General features: G+C 38.4%; 2 protein-coding genes across 8 annotated transcripts in view; one reads left to right on the top strand and one right to left on the bottom strand.

Annotated features, from left to right (window-relative positions):
- Nucleotides 1-8,676, bottom strand: part of Rap1al (RAS-related protein 1a like) — a 33,752-nt gene extending 25,076 nt beyond the window's left edge. The window contains exon 1 of the mRNA XM_039103941.1: nucleotides 8,646-8,676. Coding sequence (XP_038959869.1) covers nucleotides 8,646-8,676 — 31 coding nt within the window. The remainder of the gene's footprint in view (nucleotides 1-8,645) is intronic.
- Nucleotides 1-20,781, top strand: part of Rap1a (RAP1A, member of RAS oncogene family) — a 77,885-nt gene that overhangs the window by 8,665 nt on the left and 48,439 nt on the right. Inside the window, exon 1 of one of the 7 annotated variants that reach the window (XM_063281649.1) lies at nucleotides 4,475-5,993. The exons of the other annotated variants lie outside the window; for them this stretch is intronic. The gene's annotated coding sequence lies outside the window, so the exon portion shown is untranslated. Of the gene's footprint in view, nucleotides 1-4,474; nucleotides 5,994-20,781 lie in introns of those variants that run through there. 7 annotated transcript variants of the gene reach the window in all.

The following is a 20,781-nucleotide window of genomic DNA, read 5'->3' as shown; positions in this document are numbered from 1 at the left end:
AGATGAAGGATGGGATATTAATTTAACAGAGGTAATGTAGGTTAGGGTTTTTTTTTTTAAAGGCACCAAGTATGGAGTTGAGAAGGGAAGACTTGATTCTGTATAGAAGTTTTAATGTGAAGACTATTACTGGATAAACACACTTATTGAAATGGAGGCCACAGAGATGCTTGGTGGCTAGGAACACTGGCTGCTTTTGTAGAGGACTTGGGTTTGGTCCCCAACACCCACATTGCTTGTAACTCTAGTTCGAAGGGACCCAGTACCCTATTCTGATCTCTGTGGGTACTGCAGGCATGTAGTACACTTACATATATGTGGGCAAACACTCATACACATAAAAAAATCTTCCCTGGGTGTAGTGACTCACACCTTTAAGCCAATCACATGAGAGGCAGAGGCAGGCACATCTCTATAAGACCAGCTTGGTCTAAATAGCTAGTTCTAGGCCAGCCAAATAATAATATTTTTGTTTTTCTAAAATGTGCAATTTAGTGTTGTGAAGTGTTTAGTTTAATTAGTTAAGAGGGAAGTCTCAGTTTATATTCGTATTCTGGAGATACCATAACTGTTGAGAACTGTTCACTGTATGGTGAAATGCTTTCTCATGGGTTAAATTTTTTCATTATTTTATTTTATATGTGTGGGTGTTTTGTCTTCATGTCTGTTGTGTCAGAAGAGGGCATTAGATCCTTTAGAAATGGAATTATGTATAGCTTTAAGCTGCTATGTGGGTGCTGGAACTTGAACTCACATCCTGTGGAAGAGCAGTCTGGGCTTTTAACTGCTGAGACAACTCTCAACTCACCCCACTCCACTTTTTAAAATTCCTTGTAAACGCTACAAGACTTGGAAAGCACCAGTTAAATGAGCAGAGGAAGTATAGCGCGCCAGCTTGGAAGTGGCAGGCAGTGAAGTAGAGAGCAGCTCCAACATGGGGAGCTGACCTGTAGAAGAAGTATTTAAGATTCCCAGTCTTCCTTTCTCAGGTTTTCTGTTTGTTTGTTTGTTTGTTTGTTTGTTTGTTTCTAAAATAAGCTTTCAGATCCAGTTTTTGTCATTCTAGTACTTGACTTTTCAGTATGCAAGATTGATCTGACTTGATATCAATCTCTCTGAAAATAAATTCATATAAACTGTGACTCAGATGTTCAGTATTATACAGTTGAAACTCAAGTAACTCTTGGGCAGTTTTAAGATGTTTATATTTTTAAACCAGTTCTCATTTCTTTCTTAGTGTTTTTTCCTCCAAATAATGTCTAAATTCAGAAATGAAATCTTTAAGATGCTGGGAATTAAAACCCTGGCGCACCTATAGCCAAGCAAATACTCCATCACCGAACTGTACTTAGTTCATTGTTAAGTTTTGTTCAGTTCTCTTCCTTTTAAAGGTATCTTTGAAAATACTTTAAATCCGTAAGTATAACAGTAGTGTTAGAAATTATGGCTGTTGCTTTTGACAAATACTTTTTGTCTGTGAAACTGCAAAACTTCAGATTTACTAAACTAGATGGTATTTCATTTACCAAAAGACCTCAGGTATTCATAGTTCTGTGTTACTGTCACAGCACTGACGATTGCAGTTGAGTCTGTTTTGAGTTGGTTTGGATTCTTTTTGCCTCTATGGATAAGTGTATGTAACACTTGGGCCTGAAGGCAGCTTACTAGGAATACTAGCTAAAAACAAATCTGCAGGGTAAACAGCAGTTTCTTGTCTGTTAATCTTCCCTCCTCCCCCTCTGCGTGCGTGCATGTGTGTGTGTTTGTGTGTGTGTGTGTGTGTGTGTGTGTGTGTGTGTTCCTATTACAAGCACTGGCACAAACCATGGCTGGTGTGTGGAGGTGGGAATGGTGTTGGGCCTCCCACTCCACCTTGTTTTGGGATGGTGTCTCTTGTTTGCAGTGTATGTTAAGATAGCTGGCCTGTGGTTTGAGTTTGAGTGTTCTCCTGTCTCCTCCATAGGTGGCCTGGGATTGATTACAGAGACACTTCGCCCAGTCCAGCTTTATGTGGGTTTTTGAGGTTCAACTTAGGTCCTTTCACCTGCCCAATTGAGCCCTCCCCCCAGGCCCTGTAAAATATATCACTTTTTAAAAATTTTTTAAAATACATCATTGTTTTCCTCAGAAATCTACAGAGATCAGAATAAATTACTTTTAGTATTGCAAAAACCGTAATAAAATTGTATATCAGTCATTAGTGAAGAAAATACATTATAGACTTACCTACAGGCAGTCCAAATGGAAGTATTATTCTCAATTAATGCTCCTCTTCCTAGATAACTGTAGCTTGTATCAGGTTGACAAAATAACAACAAACTACCCTCACTCAACAAGGGCACTTAATGTTATCACAGTATAAAACATTCCAATTTTTGAAAGCCTACAATCGTAAAGAATTCACACTAAAATTTCAGTCTCTTTAATATATTGTCTTTTAAAGTTCTAAACCTCTCTAAAATATCCAGAACTTCTCTAAAATATCCACTTTTTTTCTCACATTCCTAAGTCTGTCAGATTTCTGTCTCTAAAATTCTAAAGTCTTGTTATCTGTGGGCTCTCATAAAATCAAAAATGGGTTGCATATTTCTCTGTGGGGGAAGAACCAGGGCACTGTCACAATCAAATCAAGCAGTCCCAAAGTTCCACAGTAGAAGGAGTTCAGTAGTTGGACATCTGGGACCTACTTGTGTGCCTCTGGGCTTCAGAGGACTGGACCACTTCTCCGGTTCCACCTTCTGCAGCACACAAAGCTTGCTTCCTAGGATCACCGCCATCCACTCCGAGACTGCTGCTGTCCGTAGTAGTGCTGACAGGGTACTGGGCTCTCCCCTGTAACTGGGCTGCACCTTCATTAATATCCTCTCCTGGGATCTCTTCAGTACTCTAAGCCTGCTTCGTGGTACCAGACCTCAACTTCTCTCTATGGGGCTGTCTTCGTTTTGAGGCTTCTACTGCAGCTGAGGGTTCACCTTCACAAGTGACCTTTTTCATAGTGCCATGCTTTAGCTGCTCTCCAGAACCCTTGATGGTGCCTTCAAAACTCCTATATTAGCAATTTTGGTGGCCATCAGAACTAAAGCCTTACCCTACTCTATAGACTGTAGCTTCTGTGTGCTGAACGTGAGGAAACACTTTCCAGAAGATTTTGCCTCAGCTATTCTGTTATTTTATTAATTAAAGCTGATTTCCCAGCTTCAGCTAAATGACAACAATTGACCCAGAAAGCAAAAGTTTCACTTGTGGTGCTGGTCTCCAGTTAATCACAGCTCCAGCTGACCAGAGACTACAGATTTTTTTTTTTTGGTTTTTTTGTTTGTTTGTTTGTTTGTTTTGTTTGTTTGTTTTTCTTCTTCAAGACAGGATTTCTTTGTATAGCCCTGGCTGTCTTGGAACTAGCTCTGTAGACCAGGCTGGCCTCAAACTCACAGAGATCCACCTGCGTCTGCCTGGCATTAAAGGTGAATACCGCCACTATAGGAGACTACAGATTCTTTTTCTTAATTCTTTTATTTATTTACATTCCAAATTTTGTACCCCACCCAGTCCCCTTTGCAGAGTTCTTCCCCCATCCCCTTCACCTCTGAGATGGTTACCCCCCAAGCCTCCCCCCTCCCTGAGGCATTAAGTCTCTATGGGATTAGGCACATCCTCTCCCACTGAGGCCAGAAAAGGCAGTCCCCTGCAATATATGGGGTGTCGGGGGTGGTGGGGGTGGGGACGTGGGGGGATGGAGTTTGTTCAGACCAGCCCATGTATACTCTTTGGTTGGTGGTTTAGTCTCTGGGAGTTTCCAGGGCTCCAGGTTAGTTGATACTGTTGGTCTGCCTATGGGGTTGCAATTCCCTTCAGCTCCTTCAGTCCTAACTCTTCCATAGGGATCCCCAACCTCAGTCCAATGCTTGGCTATAAGTATCTGCATCTGTCCCAGTCAGCTGCTGGTAGAGCCTCTCAGAGGACAGCCATGCTAGGCTCCTGTCTGCAAGCACAATATATAGCATCAGTAATAGTGCCAGGGTTTGGTGCTCACCCATGGGATGGATCCCAGGTTGGGCTGGTCACTGGTCAGCCATTTGTTAAGTTTCTGCTCCATTGTTGTCCCTGCATTTCTTATAGATACAATTTTGAGTCAGAAAATTTGAAGGTGGATTGGTATCCCCATCCCTCCACTGGGGGCCCTGTCTAACTACTGGAAGTGGTCCCTTCAGGTTCCATATCCCCACTGTTGGGTATTTCAACTAAGTATTCAAAATATATAAAGAACTCAAGAAGTTAGACTCAATATATATCTCCCAATTAAAAAATGGGATACAGAGCTAAACAGAAGATTCTCAACAGAGAAATCTTGAATAGCTGAGAGGTACTTAAAAAATGTTCAGCATCCTCAGTCTTCAGGGAAATGCAAATCAAAATGACCCTGAGATTCCACCTTATACCAATCAGAATGGTTAAGACCACTGACTGCTTTCCCAGAGGTCCTGAATTCACTTCTCAGCCACCACATGGTGGCTCACAACCATCTGTAATGGGACCTGATGCCCTCTTTTGGTGTGTCTGAAGACAGTGACAATGTATTCACAAATATTAAATAAATAAATAAATGTAAAAACAAAAAGCTTAAGTGACAGCACATACTGGCAAGGATGTGGAGAAAGGAGAACAAACACTCTCCCATAGCTGGTCAGACTGCAAACTGGTACAGCCACTGTTGGATCAGTGCTTCCTGACAGTCCCTCAGAAAATAGTTTCTACCTGTACACCCAGCTATACTGCTCCTGGGCTCATACCCAAAAGATGCTCCACCATCCACAAGGACATGTGCTACACTATGCTCATAGCAGCCTTATTTGTAATAGCCAAAAACTGGAAGCAACCCATATGTCCTTCAAGTGAAGAATGGATACAGAAAATGTGATTCGTTTACACAGTGGAATACTATTCAGCTTTTAAAAACAAGGACATCATGAATTTTGCAGGATGAACGGTACTAGAAAATATTCTGAGTGAGTTAACCCAGACCCAAAATGACATGCAGGGTATATACTCACTGATAAGTAGATATTAGCCAATAAGTACAGAATTCCCAGGATACACCTCACAGACCCTAAGAAGCTAAAGAAGAAGGAAGGCCCAAGTGAGGATGCTTCAGTCCCACTTAGATTCTTAGCATAAAATACCATACAAATGGCCTCAGTAGCATCTTTCTTCCCTCTGAAATGTCAAGTCAGGCCTCCTTCATCTGCTTTGCTCTAGCATTATTCTCCAGATGAACAGTTCACCAAGTTTCAAACACTGAGTGGTTTTTCTAACCCAAACTTCTAAATTCTTTCTGCAATCCTCCCAAAAATACATGGTTATATCCACAGCAGTACCCAGTGATCTAATAGCAATTTCTGTCTTAGTTTTGTATTACTGTAAGAAAGCCCATGACCAAAAGTGATTTGGAGAGGAAAGGGTTCATTTCAGCTTACACTCTGAGCTCACACTCCATCACTGAGGGAAGTCGGGGCAGGAACCTGGAGCCAGACTTGAAGCCACTAAGAAATACTGCTTACTGGCTTGCTCCTCTTGGATGGCATAGCCCCCCTGTAGGCTGGAACCATTCACATTTATCATTAATCAAGAAAATGTCCTGTAGAATTGCCTATAGGCAGTCTGGATGGAGGTGTGTTCTCAGTTGAAGTTTCTCTTCATAGATAACTCTAGCTTGTGTCAAGTTGGAAAAAACAAAAACAACAATCAGCCAGAACACTGTTATTGTTCAGTTCTTTTTTCTTTCTTTCTTTCTTTTTTTAGATTTATTTATTTATTTATTTATTTATTATGAGTACACTATAGCTGTCTTCAGACATACCAGAAGAGGGCATCGGATCCCCATTACAGATGGCTGTGAGACACCATGAGATTGCTAGGAATTGAACTCAGGACCTCTGGAAGAACAGTCAGTTGCTCTTAACTCTGAGCCATCTCTCCAACCCTATTGTCCAGTTCTTGTAAGTGACTAAAATAAAGGTAATTGTGTGCTTTGTGAAAATTCACACAGCTCTAAGTATTATTATGCTAATACCAAGCTTCCCAAAAGATGAGTAGCATAAGGCAAAAAAAAAAAAAAAAATAGATGCTCAGTAATTATATATGTTCTGCTTAAAAACATGGAAGAAGGACTAAGTTACAAGGAACTATCTCTGTACCAATTATCTGTTCTTTAGTAAACAACACCATTTTCCTCTTAGGTAAGTCTAGAACATTTCTTCAGAAATGACTAAGTCAGGCCAGAGAGGTAGCTCAGCTCTTAAAAGCTTTGCTGCTCTTCCATAAGTCCTTCCTGGGTTCCATTCCCAGCATGTACATGCTGCCTGTCAACCAGCTGTTATTCCAGTTTCAGGGGCTCTGATGCCCTCTCCTGACCTTTGTAGGAACTGCATGCATGTGGTACTTGTACCTACATGCAGACAAAACACTTTAATACATAATATATGAAAAAAGAAAAAGGTTGCTTCAGCTTTTTTTTCTGTTACCCCTCTCCCTAGTGAGACTTACATTACTTATAATAAAATGTTCTTTAAAACTCCTGAGGGCAGTGAATCAGATACTTTCTTTTTATTTTTTATTTATTCTTCTCTCATACAATATATCTCTACTGAAGTTTCCCCCTCTTCTCCCAATCCACACCTCCCACCTATCTTCAGATACACTGCTCGTTCAGAAAAGAACAGGCCTCCCAGGAAAATCAACCCAATACCACATAACAAATTTATCATTATTTTCAATCTTAAGGAATGGATGTCCACCTAGAACTAAAGCAAGTTGATAGGGAAAGTTGGAGAAGTGAAGGGATATTAATAGAGGGTTTACTGTAGGAGAACACTTGGCATGGGAGAGAGTGGCTTTTCTAGATGTAGGTAAATCATTTATTTTCACAAAGCAGAAATGAGAGTGACGAAAGCCGGCCATGAGGAGGTAGGAGGATGTTGAAGGAGGTGCATGTGTTGTATGAGCTGCAGTAGCTCTCTGAGACCTGCAGGGAGATGAGGATCATCTGCCCTCGTTTGTAGCAATGCTAATGTTCACAGCTTCTTGGGGTGCACCATCTCTCTGGGAGCGCAGTAAGCCTAGACAGGGTGAGAAAGTTTGTTTGTGGAAAGAAAGAAAATATTTAAAGTTATTTATTTATTTGTTTGTTTGTTTGTTTGTTTATTTTGCCACGGACTAACATAGTGAGTGCCAGACAGGTTCTGTTTCAGAAAACAAACAAAACAAAAAATCCTTTGATTTTGTTTGTAATTTAAAAAAAAGCCAACTTTGTTATTTAGGCTATTGTATTCTAAAGCTTTTCACTCTACTCCTGTGGTTTAATAGTGGTATGTAGCTTTCTGATAGGAAGTTTTCATTCTTCAGAAAGTATTTCACATGTAAATTCAAGTATCATTTTCTATATAGCTATGTATCTGAATTTTAATGATACAACTTTCATAGTTTAAATGTAAGAATGTCATTAATTTATGGAAAATTGTGGGCAAGTAATGTGAGAAGAGGAATCTTAAAGTAATTAGATCTGCTTTTATCTGCGTGTTAGATGTATGCTTCTTCTTTGCATTCCTCTGATGAGAAGTCTGGGACTTAGAAGCTCAGAATTAATTGGTCAGTGCTGAGGAACAGATCCTCTTGTTCTTTCTGTTGCCAGGCAAGCACGATGATAGTGTGTGCTAAGTCCTCCTCTCAGATTAATCTTTTCAAACATTCCTATGACTTTTGATAGTTCCAAAACTTAGGACAGACTCCATTAGTAAAACATACCTTGACTTTTAGGTAAATGTTTAATAACCTCTGATTAGCCTTTTAGTCAATGTTACACTTTTTACACAGAATATCAGCATTATAATTCAGTAGCATTCTAACTCCAGCCCGCATTTGGGGCAGCAAATAAGCACAGTTTTAGCAGATGTGCTGTCCCATTGTTCCCATTGTGCTTTAGACTTGAATTGCTGTCACCAGTAGAACAAGCTTGAGCTCCTGTCACCACTCAGTACCATCTGCTTACGTGTGTATGTAAGGAATAGTAGGCCTTAGATATTGGCTACAAAGAGTCATTGCTTTATTGTCTTCTTAGCTGGCTCTGTTTAGGTTCATGTATGCTGGGCTGAGTTCTCACTCCTTGACCTTTAGTCATAATGCTGTCGTGACTATTGTTTAGTATCCCCTGTGTGCTGACATGCAGAAGATGGGAATGTGAATACTTTTTTAAAAGTGCCTAAGCTAGAAAAAGTTATTTAGAAATAAAAGCAAATAATTGTAAAAGAGTTGTCCTTACATGACGAACCATCATTCCCTCCTTCCTTGCATCCTGTGGTTAGTTTTCACAGTATATTAAGTCAGGTTTTTGGTCCTATAAGTTACAGTGTTTTGTACAGCACGCCATAAAGAGTCTCTGTTGTTAAGGGAGAGAGCAGATGATCAGCACTTGTGGGGTTTTCAGAGCCTTATGTGTGAAGTGTGTATTAGTGTAGCGCACAGCAGACAAATAAGAAAAGGTCTTAAATTACTACCTCCAAATCATGGGGTTATGGACAGTTATTTTAATACAAGGTCTCATCATGAAGCCCACAGTGGCCTGAATTGGAAGTCCTTATCCTTTATCCTCCTACCTGCTGACAGTCCAGTCATGCACTCCCCCATGCCTGGCTTATTACATTCCTTATCCTTTTATTTTAGGAGCTTTACACATTACACTGTTTATATATTTTATATTCAGAAAATAAAAGCTCTAATATAAATTTTATTAATGAAATTAGTTTTAAAGGTGAAAATTCTCAGATAGAATTAAACACTGTATAATATAATAAATATATCAGTTGAAGTAGAATTATGACAATTTTTATTTGGTTAGACTTTGTGGTAAAACTAAACAGAAGCAAAATTGACTTTCTAGTTTCTGATGTAGGGAATGAGAGATCCAGAAAAGTGAAGTGCTTAAGATAGCATGCCTTGGAAACTTTTATCATTGTGATTGATCAGTTACATTGATTTTTCACCACTTTATAGATAACTGTTAATAGCAGAACTTAATTTTATTCTTCTAAGTGGTATGCCAAGTCTCTGACCAACAGAAAGAACATTGGGCAAAAATTTGCATGTAATACATGGTAGGTGTTTTTACTCTCCTTTATTTTCAGTTTTCACTTCTGCAAAATAGAAAAATGCATGGTATCTAAACTTTAGGCATGTCTCAAAGTTAAATAAGTATACTGACCTACGAAAAGCACTTATAACTCTACACTGCTGTTCTTATTACCAAAAGTTGGCATTAATGCCTCTCAAACACTAGAATAGAAGTTCTCTAGAGACTGGAGTTGTATGTGTGTGTGAACATACAATGAAGCCAGAGGTCAGTATCAGGTGCCTCCCTCCCCCATTTATTTTCAGCAGTGTCTCTTTACTGAACCTAGAGTCACTGATAGAGCTAGCCTTTCAAGCCAGCTCATTTCCCGGATCTACCCTTCTCTCCTGCTCTCACAGCCGACTGCTGCTCACGTGTGGATCTGAGCTTCTGTCTCCATGCTGAGCACTTTACCAGCTTAGCTGTGTCCTCAGACATTCCCCATCGGCTGAGTAGGGCAGTTGGCGGTTACATTTAGGCAGGTTAAGTTTTTAAAGTTAATGTATAAAATATGTCTTTGACATTCGTATCTTAACATTTTAGGAGTAAAGTATTTAACATGGAAAATCTGTAACAGTGTAGGCAGAGCGCTGGATTTCTGTGCTTAAGTACTCATTCTCTGAATCTGATCTGGGGTAGAGCCAGGGAGCCAGCTGTACTTTATATTTCTGGTCTTCCTCGGGTGGTAGTGATGTGACACTCTTCCACTTTCTTTCTTTCCATGGTTTCCATTTTAGAATTAAATGTATGCATTGATGCTGGGGAGAGAGAGGTATTCATTGTTTCTTTGACTGGTCTGTAACTTGGGATTTTTCTGCCTCAGCCTCCAAGTCATCATGATTGTAGACACAAGCCACTATATTCCAGCAGGTTGTTTTATTTTTGAAGCTGTAGAAATAAAAGTGGACATTTTATATTCACAATAAGAATTAATGATGTCAACTTCTCATCGTATATTCATTTTGACCTTATAAATTCATTAAATGTGCATAGATTATGTGGCTCACACTCAGGTGTGACCAGAGTGATTTTGAGAAGTGAAGTGTTGTTGGAGATGGATCTCAGTGTAGGATACTTGTGGAGCGTGCACTATGTCCTGGGGGATCCATCCCTGTGTCATTAGGAAAAAAAAACAAAAGAACATACCAGTGAGACATATATATAGTGTATATTTGCTTTCTGTGTGTCTGTGGTTTATATAGGAAAAGTAGGACTTACTCTTTGCCCCAGAGAGCTAAATTATCTGCCATCAAGAATGGATTCAAAGAGCTAAAAGAAAACAAAGAAAATAAAAACCTTTAACTTTACCTTCTTGCCTATTAATATTTTGGTGAACAACATTATCCAAATTATTTAATGTAGTTCTTTTGTCTACAGAAGCCAAATCAGATACATAATTTTTCATGTTCCCCTTTTCATGGCAAATGAATATACTTTAACTTCCTATTTAACAGATAACATAAATGCATGACTGTTATTTAAATGATTCCCTATGGCATCACACTTTTTTAAAAATAAAAGTTGTTCAATGAATAATCTGGTTGATTTTTTTCCCTTTATGTATCTTTACTTACATCCTCAGGATAGTTTCAAAAATAAGAACTATTTATTGTATATATTTTAATATTTTTAGTACATATGACTTAGAAAGTCAAAGTTCCTGTCTCCAAAGACAAGCACCATTAGAGTGTTTGGTCAGACCTTCCTTGTGTGTTAAATACAGCTTTACACACTGTGTTCCTGAGACCAGAAAGTAGAGTGTAGCTTTGCTATAGGCGAGTGCTTGCTTGTTGAAGGTATGTTGGTCATGTTTTCATTCCATGTGCATAATATTTACTCTTTAAAGCAGTGTCTCTTCTTCTGCTAAAGGATCTTTTGTTTCCTGTCTCTTTGTTTCTGTCTGTGTCATAAATTCCTGATTGTAACAGAGTCTCTAGATCACTTAAGAAGTGAAAGTGCTTTATTTTTTTAAAAGATTTATTTATTTATTATATATAAGTACACTGTAGCTGCTTCAGACACACCAGAAGAGGCCATCAGATGGTTGTGAGCCACCATGTGGGTGTTGGTAATTGAACTCAGGACCTCTGGAAGAACAGTCGGGGCTCTTAACCGCTGAGCCATCTCTCCAGCCCTGAAAGTGCTTTATATACTCATTTTCCATTGTTTCATTCTTTTGGTATTGGCACCAGATTTTTATTGCAATATTTTTGTAGTCCTTAAGTAAAGAAATAGAAAATATTTTGTAAATGTGCAGATGTGTCTGTATAATTTTCATATACAGTTTAATTTTGGCTCTAATTTTAAAAATTACTTTTAAGCAGTATGTGTGCATGTGTATTATATACTAGACTAGAATAGTACATGTACTTAATAACTTTTCAGTGCCTGATCATAATTCAGAACTCTAGAGCTACCATTGAGTTTGTTATCTGTATTATAGTACTTATAAGCACAGTAAATAAAAGGGCTATGCGCTCTTGAGGATATCTGGAAGCAAAACATACTGTCTTCGTATATCTTTTAATCTTTAGTTTATTGATTGAAGAATTACGAACTTATATTGTCTTTGTTTTGGAATTTGTTTAGATTAAAAATAGATGTATCCTCCCCTCCCTTTTCTAGTGATGTGTTTATTTTAGGCATCTTGTATTGTATTGGTTTATTTATAGAGCTATAGATGTGTTGCCTATACTTTCTTAAGGTTTACACTCTCATAAATGAACCTATACCAGAATAGAATTATCTTAGGCGATACTTGTGACTCAGTATTTTTTAATACAATCTTAATGTAATTAATCCTTTGCTAGATTCAAGCAGGTTTCTTTATGGAAAATCAGTAAACATTTCAAAAAACTATATTTTAGTGTTTTAAACAAAAATGTTTTTAGCTTTTAAAAATATACTCATTTATGGGCTGGAGAGATGGCTCAACGGTTAAGAGCACCCGACTGCTCTTCCAGAGGTCATGAGTTCAATTCCCAGCAACCACATGGTGGCTCACAACCATCTGTAAAGAGATCCGATGTCCTCTTCTGGTGTATCTGAAGACAGCTACAGTGTACTTATATATAATAAATAAATAAATCTTTAAAAAAAATATATACTCATTTGTTTCAGATTAATTTCTCCTATATAAACAGCTACTTGTATCATTTTTAAATACTTTGAATGTTAGTTCGGATTCTTTTAGTAATTACATTAGCTATAATTTCCCTCCCTCCCTCCCTCCCTCCCTCCCTCCCTCCTTCCCTCCCTTCTTTCCTTCTTTCTTTTTTTGAGACAGTGTCTCTTTATGTAGATAAGGGTGGCCCTGAACTCACAAGAGATTTAGCTGACTCTGCTTCATGAGTGTTGGGACTAAAGATATGTGTCACTATGCCCCAGCCTGTGGAAGTCTTTTTTTAAAGAACACCTTCAAGCACATTTTCTTAGCTGATGTCAATGGCTGGCACACACACACACACACACACACACACACACACACACACACACACACCACACCCATAGCCAGATGTTACAGGGTGAGAGACCTTGAAACACTCAGCCCTAGATGAGATAACCCCATCAAATCCCTCTCCTTGGAGTTCAGGGGACCCTGCAGAAGAGAAGGAAGAGGGTAAGACCCAAAGGAATGAAGGACACCAGGCAAACAAGGTCCTCTCAATGGACATGAGCAAAAAGCTCATATGAACTCAAGAGACAGGTCCTCTGTATTATGGCTTCCAGTTTAGTGTTTTAATGAGATTACTGGGCTCTTTTTTCCTTTGCTGGTTTGTCTTGTCCAATTTCTTTTTTTTTTTTTTTGGTTCTTTTTTTCGGAGCTGGGGACCGAACCCAGGGCCTCGCGCTTCCTAGGTAAGCGCTCTACCACTGAGCTAAATCCCCAGCCCTGTCTTGTCCAATTTCAATGTGGTAGTTTTTGTTTTATCTTACTATAATTTATTTTGTTATATGTTTCTTAAAAGTAAATGAATAAAAGAAAGGGGAGAGAGAGGGGGGAGGGGGGAGGGAGGGGCAGGCAGCAGGCAGGCAGGAAACAGGCAGGCGGCAGGCAGGCAGGCAGGCAGGCAGGCAGGCAGGCAGGCAGGCAGGCAGGCAGGCAGGCATCCTGCTGAGAGAGGGAAAAATCAGTTTTCTCCAATGGAGTGATACTGGGTATATCAACCACTACAGGGCAGGCCTCATGTTCAGCATAGTTGAATACTTGATCAAAATATTACGGACTCTACAGTTGGGGTGTGTGTGTGTGTGTGTGTGTGTGTGTGTGTGTGTGTGTGTGTGTGTGTGTGTGTTTGTTTTGGGGTGGTGTTTTGTTTTCTTGGTTGTGTTGTTGTATTGGGTTAAAGTTGGGTGGATAGGAAAGGGGTGAGGATGTGGGGGGATTTGGGAGAGGGGAAGAATATGATCAAAATATATTTAAAGTTAACAATTGTTTTAAATAATAAAAAGTATAATAAAAAAATCTTTCAAATAAATTCACACACCATAGTGGAGGAGGGGCAAGAGGAATAAAAGTTTGAGGCTAGCCATTATATAATGACCTTGCTATATTTTATTTTAAAAGCGAGATTTTAATTACTCTTAGTGTTTTGGCATGTTCGCACCTTGAATAAAGGCTGGCTGTAGTAAATCTGCAATGCATAATGTACACCCTCTCCTCCACCGGTCAGACAGGATTGTTCCCAGCACTACCAGACTTTCTTGGAATTGAGTGGTTACTAGGTTAACTAGGTTCATTATAGAAAAACTGATCCTGGAGCTAGAGAGATGGCTCGTTGGTTAAAAGCAAGCAGTGCTCTTCCAGTGGACGTGGGTCTGGTTCCCAGCATTCACATTGGGCACCTGATACCTCTGGCCTCAGCAGGTACCTGTGTCAGGTGCACATAACCACACACATACATGTAGTTAAAACTAGTAAAAGAAAATCCCTCTTTTTTAAAAGAGCCCATCTTGATTTGTGTTAATGCTGATTAGCAAGTGAAACAGCCGCTTCCCTGATAGTAATTTGTTTTGTTTTGTCTGGTCTTGTTTTGCTTTTTAAGACCAGAGTCTCACTGTGTTGCCTTCAGCTCTCATCTTCTGCCATGCCCTACCAAGTCACTGGGGGCTTGCTGCTCTGTCCAGCTAGTAGTAGTAGTTTTTTAATAGAATGGTTATAGAAAATTGACGTCTTAATTGTGAATTTATGGGCTGCGGTTTACCATTTGACCAAGTTGAGGATTGCATGCTTTGGTACAAGATACGGCTTTCATGAGTTGTAAGTATTCCCACAAAGCTGCTTTTTATATTGGCATCACAGTCACAGATGACAGCTCTGCCTGAGAATTCTCTCATTATGACTTCAGACTCCCACCAAACCATGGGGAGCTCTTACCCCACCAACTGCCTACTTTGTTTCTTAAACACTGAGGGATAGTAAGATGGCAAACTAATTTAAATAGATAGTGCTTACAAAGAAGATATACAATTTTTAACTTAATTTTAAGCTAAAATATGTGAAATTATTTTAAAAATAATTACAAACATTAGAATGTATAATGGAAATTTGTATTTTATAAAACTTAAAATACTTCCATTTTCTTTTTTTCTTTTTCCTTTTTTCGGAGCTGGGGACCGAACCCAGGGCCTTGCGCTTGTTAGGCAAGCGCTCTACCACTGAGCTAAGTCCCCAACCCCTTACTTCCATTTTCTTATCCCTCTTCCATTTATTCTTGCCTTACTATTGTGTAATTATTGCCTTAGTGTTGTGGTAAGTCAATACCAATAGGACTTTAGTTAGTAATGGCCACATGATAGTAAGAATTATTTAATGAGTCCTTCAGAGAATACATTTCCACTGCTTGTAGAAATCGGGAGATCTCATTTTTTTATGTTTTGTACTCTAAGTAAAAGTGGGTTGTCTTTCAGAAAAGTATCAAGCACTAATAATATGCAGAAGCCCAATTTTACTCTCATTTTTGCTTGCCCTTTTAATAATAATTTCTCAGTTTAGCACTAAAGCAATATGAAAAATTTTAAATCCATTTAGAAAGGTTAATTTTTATGAAGTAATAAATTGCAAAAACAGTAAGTACAGATAATCAGAAAGTGTAGAAGATTACAAGTAAAATAAAATGGTTATCAATTTGTCATATGTCCTTAGAGAAACTTCTGTTAAAATATACATTTTAAAAAATGTTTAATTATTATTATTTATTATTATTACTATTACTATCTTGCCTACATGTATGTCCATGAACTACATGTGCTGTGCCCAGAAGAGGGCATCAGATCTCCTGGCACTGGAGCTACCAATGGTTGTGAACCACCATATGGGTTCTGAGAATCAAACCTGGTTACTCAGGAAGAACAGACAATGCTCTTAACCACTGAAACATCTCTCCCAAAATATGCATTTAAATTCTTTATAATTTTACTTTATTTTTTGAAAGTGTAGGACAGCAGATCAGGGTCTTGTGCATCCTAGGCAAGACCATGGCCTTTTGAGAGAGGGGTCCCCTGTGTAGCCCAAACTGATCTCAAACCCAAGATCCTTTCTTAGCCTCCACAATGCTGAGGATACGAGCATGTGCCATCCTCAGCTGTCAGCCTCTATTTTAGCTTTGCGTATTCATGAGCTCGTACAATCAAGTATGAGCTGGAAATCTAGTGTAATAGTACATGGCACGTGCCCATGGTCCCAGGATTTAGGAGGCAGGAAAAACACCTCAAATTATGGGATACATAGTGAGATCCTGTGTTTAAAAACAAAACAAAAATACAGATATAGTGAAACACCAAAAAGTATAAAACCTAAGGTAAGACAGTGATTAAGTCCATGGTGCCATGGTTTTCTTCAGCAAGTTGTATGTAGATATATAGATAGGCAGATGTTTTTATAATGTTTTTCATTCTCTTAAAAATGTACCATTGCAAACTTGATTATTTATTCCAGTATTGGCTCATCTACAGTTTGTGATTTAGTCAGGCACTATACTATGACTTTGTATTTAACAGTGGTCTCCTTGGATTATTATATAGAGTAATAAGTAACATAACCATGACATTGTAACTCTACTGTTTGCTCATATGTTTGTGGCACACACACAGAGGTGGGGTGCGTGGAAGAAGAGGAAAAAGAGAAATTTTGGGTTAACGTTTTATTTTTCTGAACTTCAAGGCTGGAAAGAGAGAAAGAGAGAGTGGGTGTGTGGACCACAGTTCAGCAGGAGATAGGAGGACTGGTGTCCCTGAACTCCTAGTAGATAAGACTTGTTAATGACAATAAGTGATTGTTACTGGTGTATGTTTCTTACTCTATACTCAGAGATTACATGAAAGGAGTAGAATGTTCTGCAATCAGCATTCTAGTTATACTTCCATTCAAAGACAAGTCGTCAAGTTTCCAGACACGATCTGTGCTCTTCCTACTTAAATTATGTGTGTTTACTATAAAAGAAGATGCTATCTTATGCTGGCTGCTGCCCCATGTATCTCATGCTCACCTTAATTCTTGATTAATCATTTATTTTTTGTTTGGTTTAATCTTTTATTTCATCCATCATAGTCCCAGAAACAATAAATAATCACACACACACACACACACACACACACACACACACACACACACACACACACAATTACTACCACCACCACCACTACCATCATTTAGCTAAAATGTGCAGTAGGTTATGCTATCTAGGGCATGTGCAAGCGCACTGTGATGTTTCACAGTGAAGTCTCTTAGTGACTTAATTTCTCATATCTCTGCCCTTAAATGATATATGACTATATATCATTTGATATATACTATATATCAATGATATATACTTTATTTCCAAAGAAAATCAACATTATTTGTGTAATGCAAATTATATAGACAAGTTGATCATTACTGATAAAACAGTATGATATTGAGATTAACCACACAGATGCCAGAACCGAACTGCGTGGATTATAATCGTGATCCTATGATTTATGTTTGTTCACCTTGGATATCAGTTTATTTCATTACCTGATATGAGGATAATAATCTCTGCTTCATAGGAATATTACAAGGATTGAAAACATAATACACAAACATTGTTCTAAACACAGTTTTGCACATAGTAAATTGGCAATAAATAATGGTTACAGTTAATTTCTTCCTTGGCAAGGGCTTACTGTATAACTCAGCTGGCCTTCAGTTTGTAATTCTCTGCCTCAGCCTTCCTCATACTGAAACTCTGTATCACAGCAATCACCCTTTGTTCATAACCTCTTTTCTTTCTATTCTAAATCATATTTTCTACTGTTTCTACCAGTTTCTTATCCATTTCCCCTGACAACATATTAATGCTTGCTTCAATAAATAAGACCAGGAAGTAGCAATTTTCCCCCCTAAAAGGTAGCAGATACTATATATTTTAGACTTTTAGGGCCATGGGGTCTCTTTAGTATAGTTGACTTTCCATATCTGTAGTTTCACCAACTGTGGATCCAACCAACAGTAGGTCAGAAACTTTAAGTAAGTTGTATCTTCTGAGAAACCTCAGGTTTGCTTCTTCAGGCTTTTATGCAGTTTAGATGTTGCCTACCCACATTATTGAGGATAGCATCTTAAAGTGAACTGCCTGTAACCACATTTACATAATTACTTGATAGCAATACCAAGATGAGATTCCTGTTTGAAAGACTGAGTATCGTGACCTAGCCAGTTTGGCACAACTGTCAAACAGTTCAGTAAATATTTATTGTTCACAAAGGTGAACAGCTATTGGAAATTATGAATAATGTAAGCAGAAAAATATGTTGGATATAAGGATAACAGAATAACAGATCTTAAGTGGAAATAAACAGGTAGCATCCCCAAGAGGAACTAGAACAGGAAGGTGTGGGTCCTTGACATCACTGTGCAAGTGGTTTTCTTCTCATTTTTTAAGGTGTTCCATAGTCAAAACTAATGGGCTTTAGCCATTTTTTAAAAAGATTTATTCATTTTATGTATACGAGTACACTGTAGCTGTCTTCAGACACACCAGAAGAGGGCACCAGATCCCATTACAGATGGTTGTGAGCCATCAGGTGGTTATTGGGATTTGAACTCAGGACCTCTGGAAGAGCAGTCAGTGCTCTTAACCGCTGAGCCATCTCTCCAGCCCTGGCTTTAGCCATTTTTAAGCTCTAATTTTTCTTAAGATTAAGCTTCCTGGGAAACTCATTGTAAGGGCCTTACTTTGAATTTAGGTCCTATTCCTTTGTTCAGTCCAGAGAAGGACACCTTGATTGACATTCACATCAAAATTGTATTTATGGAGATAAGGGTTGCTTTCCAATAGAACATGAGAATATTGTTATCAAGAAAGGGACAAGAGGGACAATAGACGTGCAAAAATAATGTAACTAAATTCTCCAGCTCTTGTCAACTGATAGAGACCCAAGCCAGGTCCCGAACATGTAAAATTATGAGCTGACATCTTCACAGATATCATTGAAACTTGAAACTTTTGGACCCTCTAATCTTTCCAGAAATTATTCCTGTGCTTTAAAAACAAAGGTTGTAAGCGGTTCTTGTATTTCCTAAAGTGCATACTTGACTACAAACAGAGAAAGAGAACGAGAGAGCAAGAGAGAGAGGGGGAGGGGGAGATAAAATATAGTGTGTGAGGAAGGCAGCTGAGGATTCACAGTGGCCAGCTACATTCTGAACACATGACTTTATATTAGAAGATAGTTTGAGAGATGTAAGTCTGTACACTGAAGAAGATCAAACATCTTATCACTTCTGTTAGTTTTCCAGCTTCCCTGTGCACTCTTAGTTCTCCCCCTCTGGGTTTTCTTTGGGGAATTTTGTTAAGAAATGGTGAGGTCCTTATGAACACTGTGGGAATAGAGACAACAAAGAGTAAACAATCGAAAGCAGTGTTTTAGAGTGAACTCTGTAGAAGTAGCTTAGCACCAGTCTCACATTGTTCTTCATTGAAAATAGCTGCTCTTCTTAGTGTCCAGTACTAAGTTCACATATCAATTCCTTTGTAATCCTTATTCTTTAAAATGTATATAATAACAATGTCACTACTCATTGGAGATTGTTTCCATTTAGTAGAGCTTATGCGTATATGCTTAAACTTTGTCATTTAATATGAAAATAATCTTGGCAATTTAGAGTGTATTCTCATATGCTACATTTTATTTTTATATGTTTTAAATATATCTTGAGTACTGTTTTTTTGTTGTTGTGCTTTTTTTGGAGCTGGGGACCGAACCTAGGGCCTTGCGCTTGCTAGGCAAGCGCTCTACCACTGAGCTAAATCCCCAACCCCTTGAGTACTTTTAAGCACAAATATTTGCTTTTCTCATAATTATGACTATAATTTTAATTACTTTTTTTTTTCTTGGAGCTGGGGACCGAACCCAGGGCCTTGCGCTTGCTAGGCAAGCTCTCTACCACTGAGCTAAATCCCCAACCCCGTTAATTACTTTTTATGAGATATTTTTTCACTTTCAGTGTCCTTCATTGATTAAATATTTTTTAAGAAAACATTAAGTTTATTTATTGTATATATGTATGTACATGCTGCGTGAATATCAGGACAACTCTGGAGTCAGTTCTCTTCTACTCTGTGGTCTCAGGATGGAATTCAGGTTGTTAGGCTCTGTGACAAGTGTCTTCTTCACCTGCGGAGCCGTCTCACTGCCCCGGTGTTTGCATGTCTATGACCCTCTGTCCTTGCTTTCCAGCACACTGCTATCAGATACAAGGTCTTGTGTTCATCAATCTAATTTTCTCCATCATTCTGGGAATTGGCTGTAGGGCCTCACACATGCTAGGTAAGCAAGCATTCTGTAACCAAGCTAAATTCCCAGACTGCTGTCTAGTATTCTTTTTAGTTGAAAGAAAGGTACAGTTCATTAAAATGGAACTTTTTAGAATTAGGATCTGGAGAGATGGTTAAGAGTATTGACTGCTCTTCCAGAGGACCCAGGTTCAGGTCACACACCCACATGACAGCTCACAATCACCCTTATCTCCATTCCTAGGGGATCTGATGCCCTCTTGTGGCCTCTGCATTCACTGCACAGAGTGCAGTCTAACAGGCCAACTCAATGTACTTAATATAAAAAAATAAACAACTTTTTAAGAACTAGAATTAGATACTGTGATTAAAGAGATATTTTCATCAAGCAGGTGTTTTCCAGGGTTCACATTTTATTTCTAATCATAAACACTTCCAACCAAAGTGTTCTACTCAGTAATTTTCATGGTTAAATGTCTTTTAAAAATGTGCTCAGAATCACATTTTCTAAGAGGCTGTTATTGATGCTTGCAAACAGTCTCTCATTTTCTAGACTCGATGTAACATAAACAGTCACGGTAATGAAAGTGGAGGTAGGGGAGTTGGTTATGTTGATGAAAATAGGTAGAGCTGAATACATACAAATTATCTCCTGGTGCTATTTCTACCAATAGACAATATTTCAAATATTTAATGTATTCTGTTTAGCAAGAATGGTAGCACATTTTCAACCACACTGAAAACAGATCTGAAGTCATTGGTTTGGGCTTTATTTAAAGAATTCAGTCATTGTGAACAAAGAAACCTACTGAAACAAGATCCAATTTTGAGCTTTAAGAGACCATAGAAGTGACAATGAGAGTGAAT

The sequence above is a fragment of the Rattus norvegicus genome, chromosome 2 (genome assembly GCF_036323735.1).
Source record: "Rattus norvegicus strain BN/NHsdMcwi chromosome 2, GRCr8, whole genome shotgun sequence".
NCBI lineage: Eukaryota > Metazoa > Chordata > Mammalia > Rodentia > Muridae > Rattus > Rattus norvegicus.
Note: the sequence above shows the minus strand (reverse complement) of the source record. Positions and strands in the feature narration are given on the sequence as shown.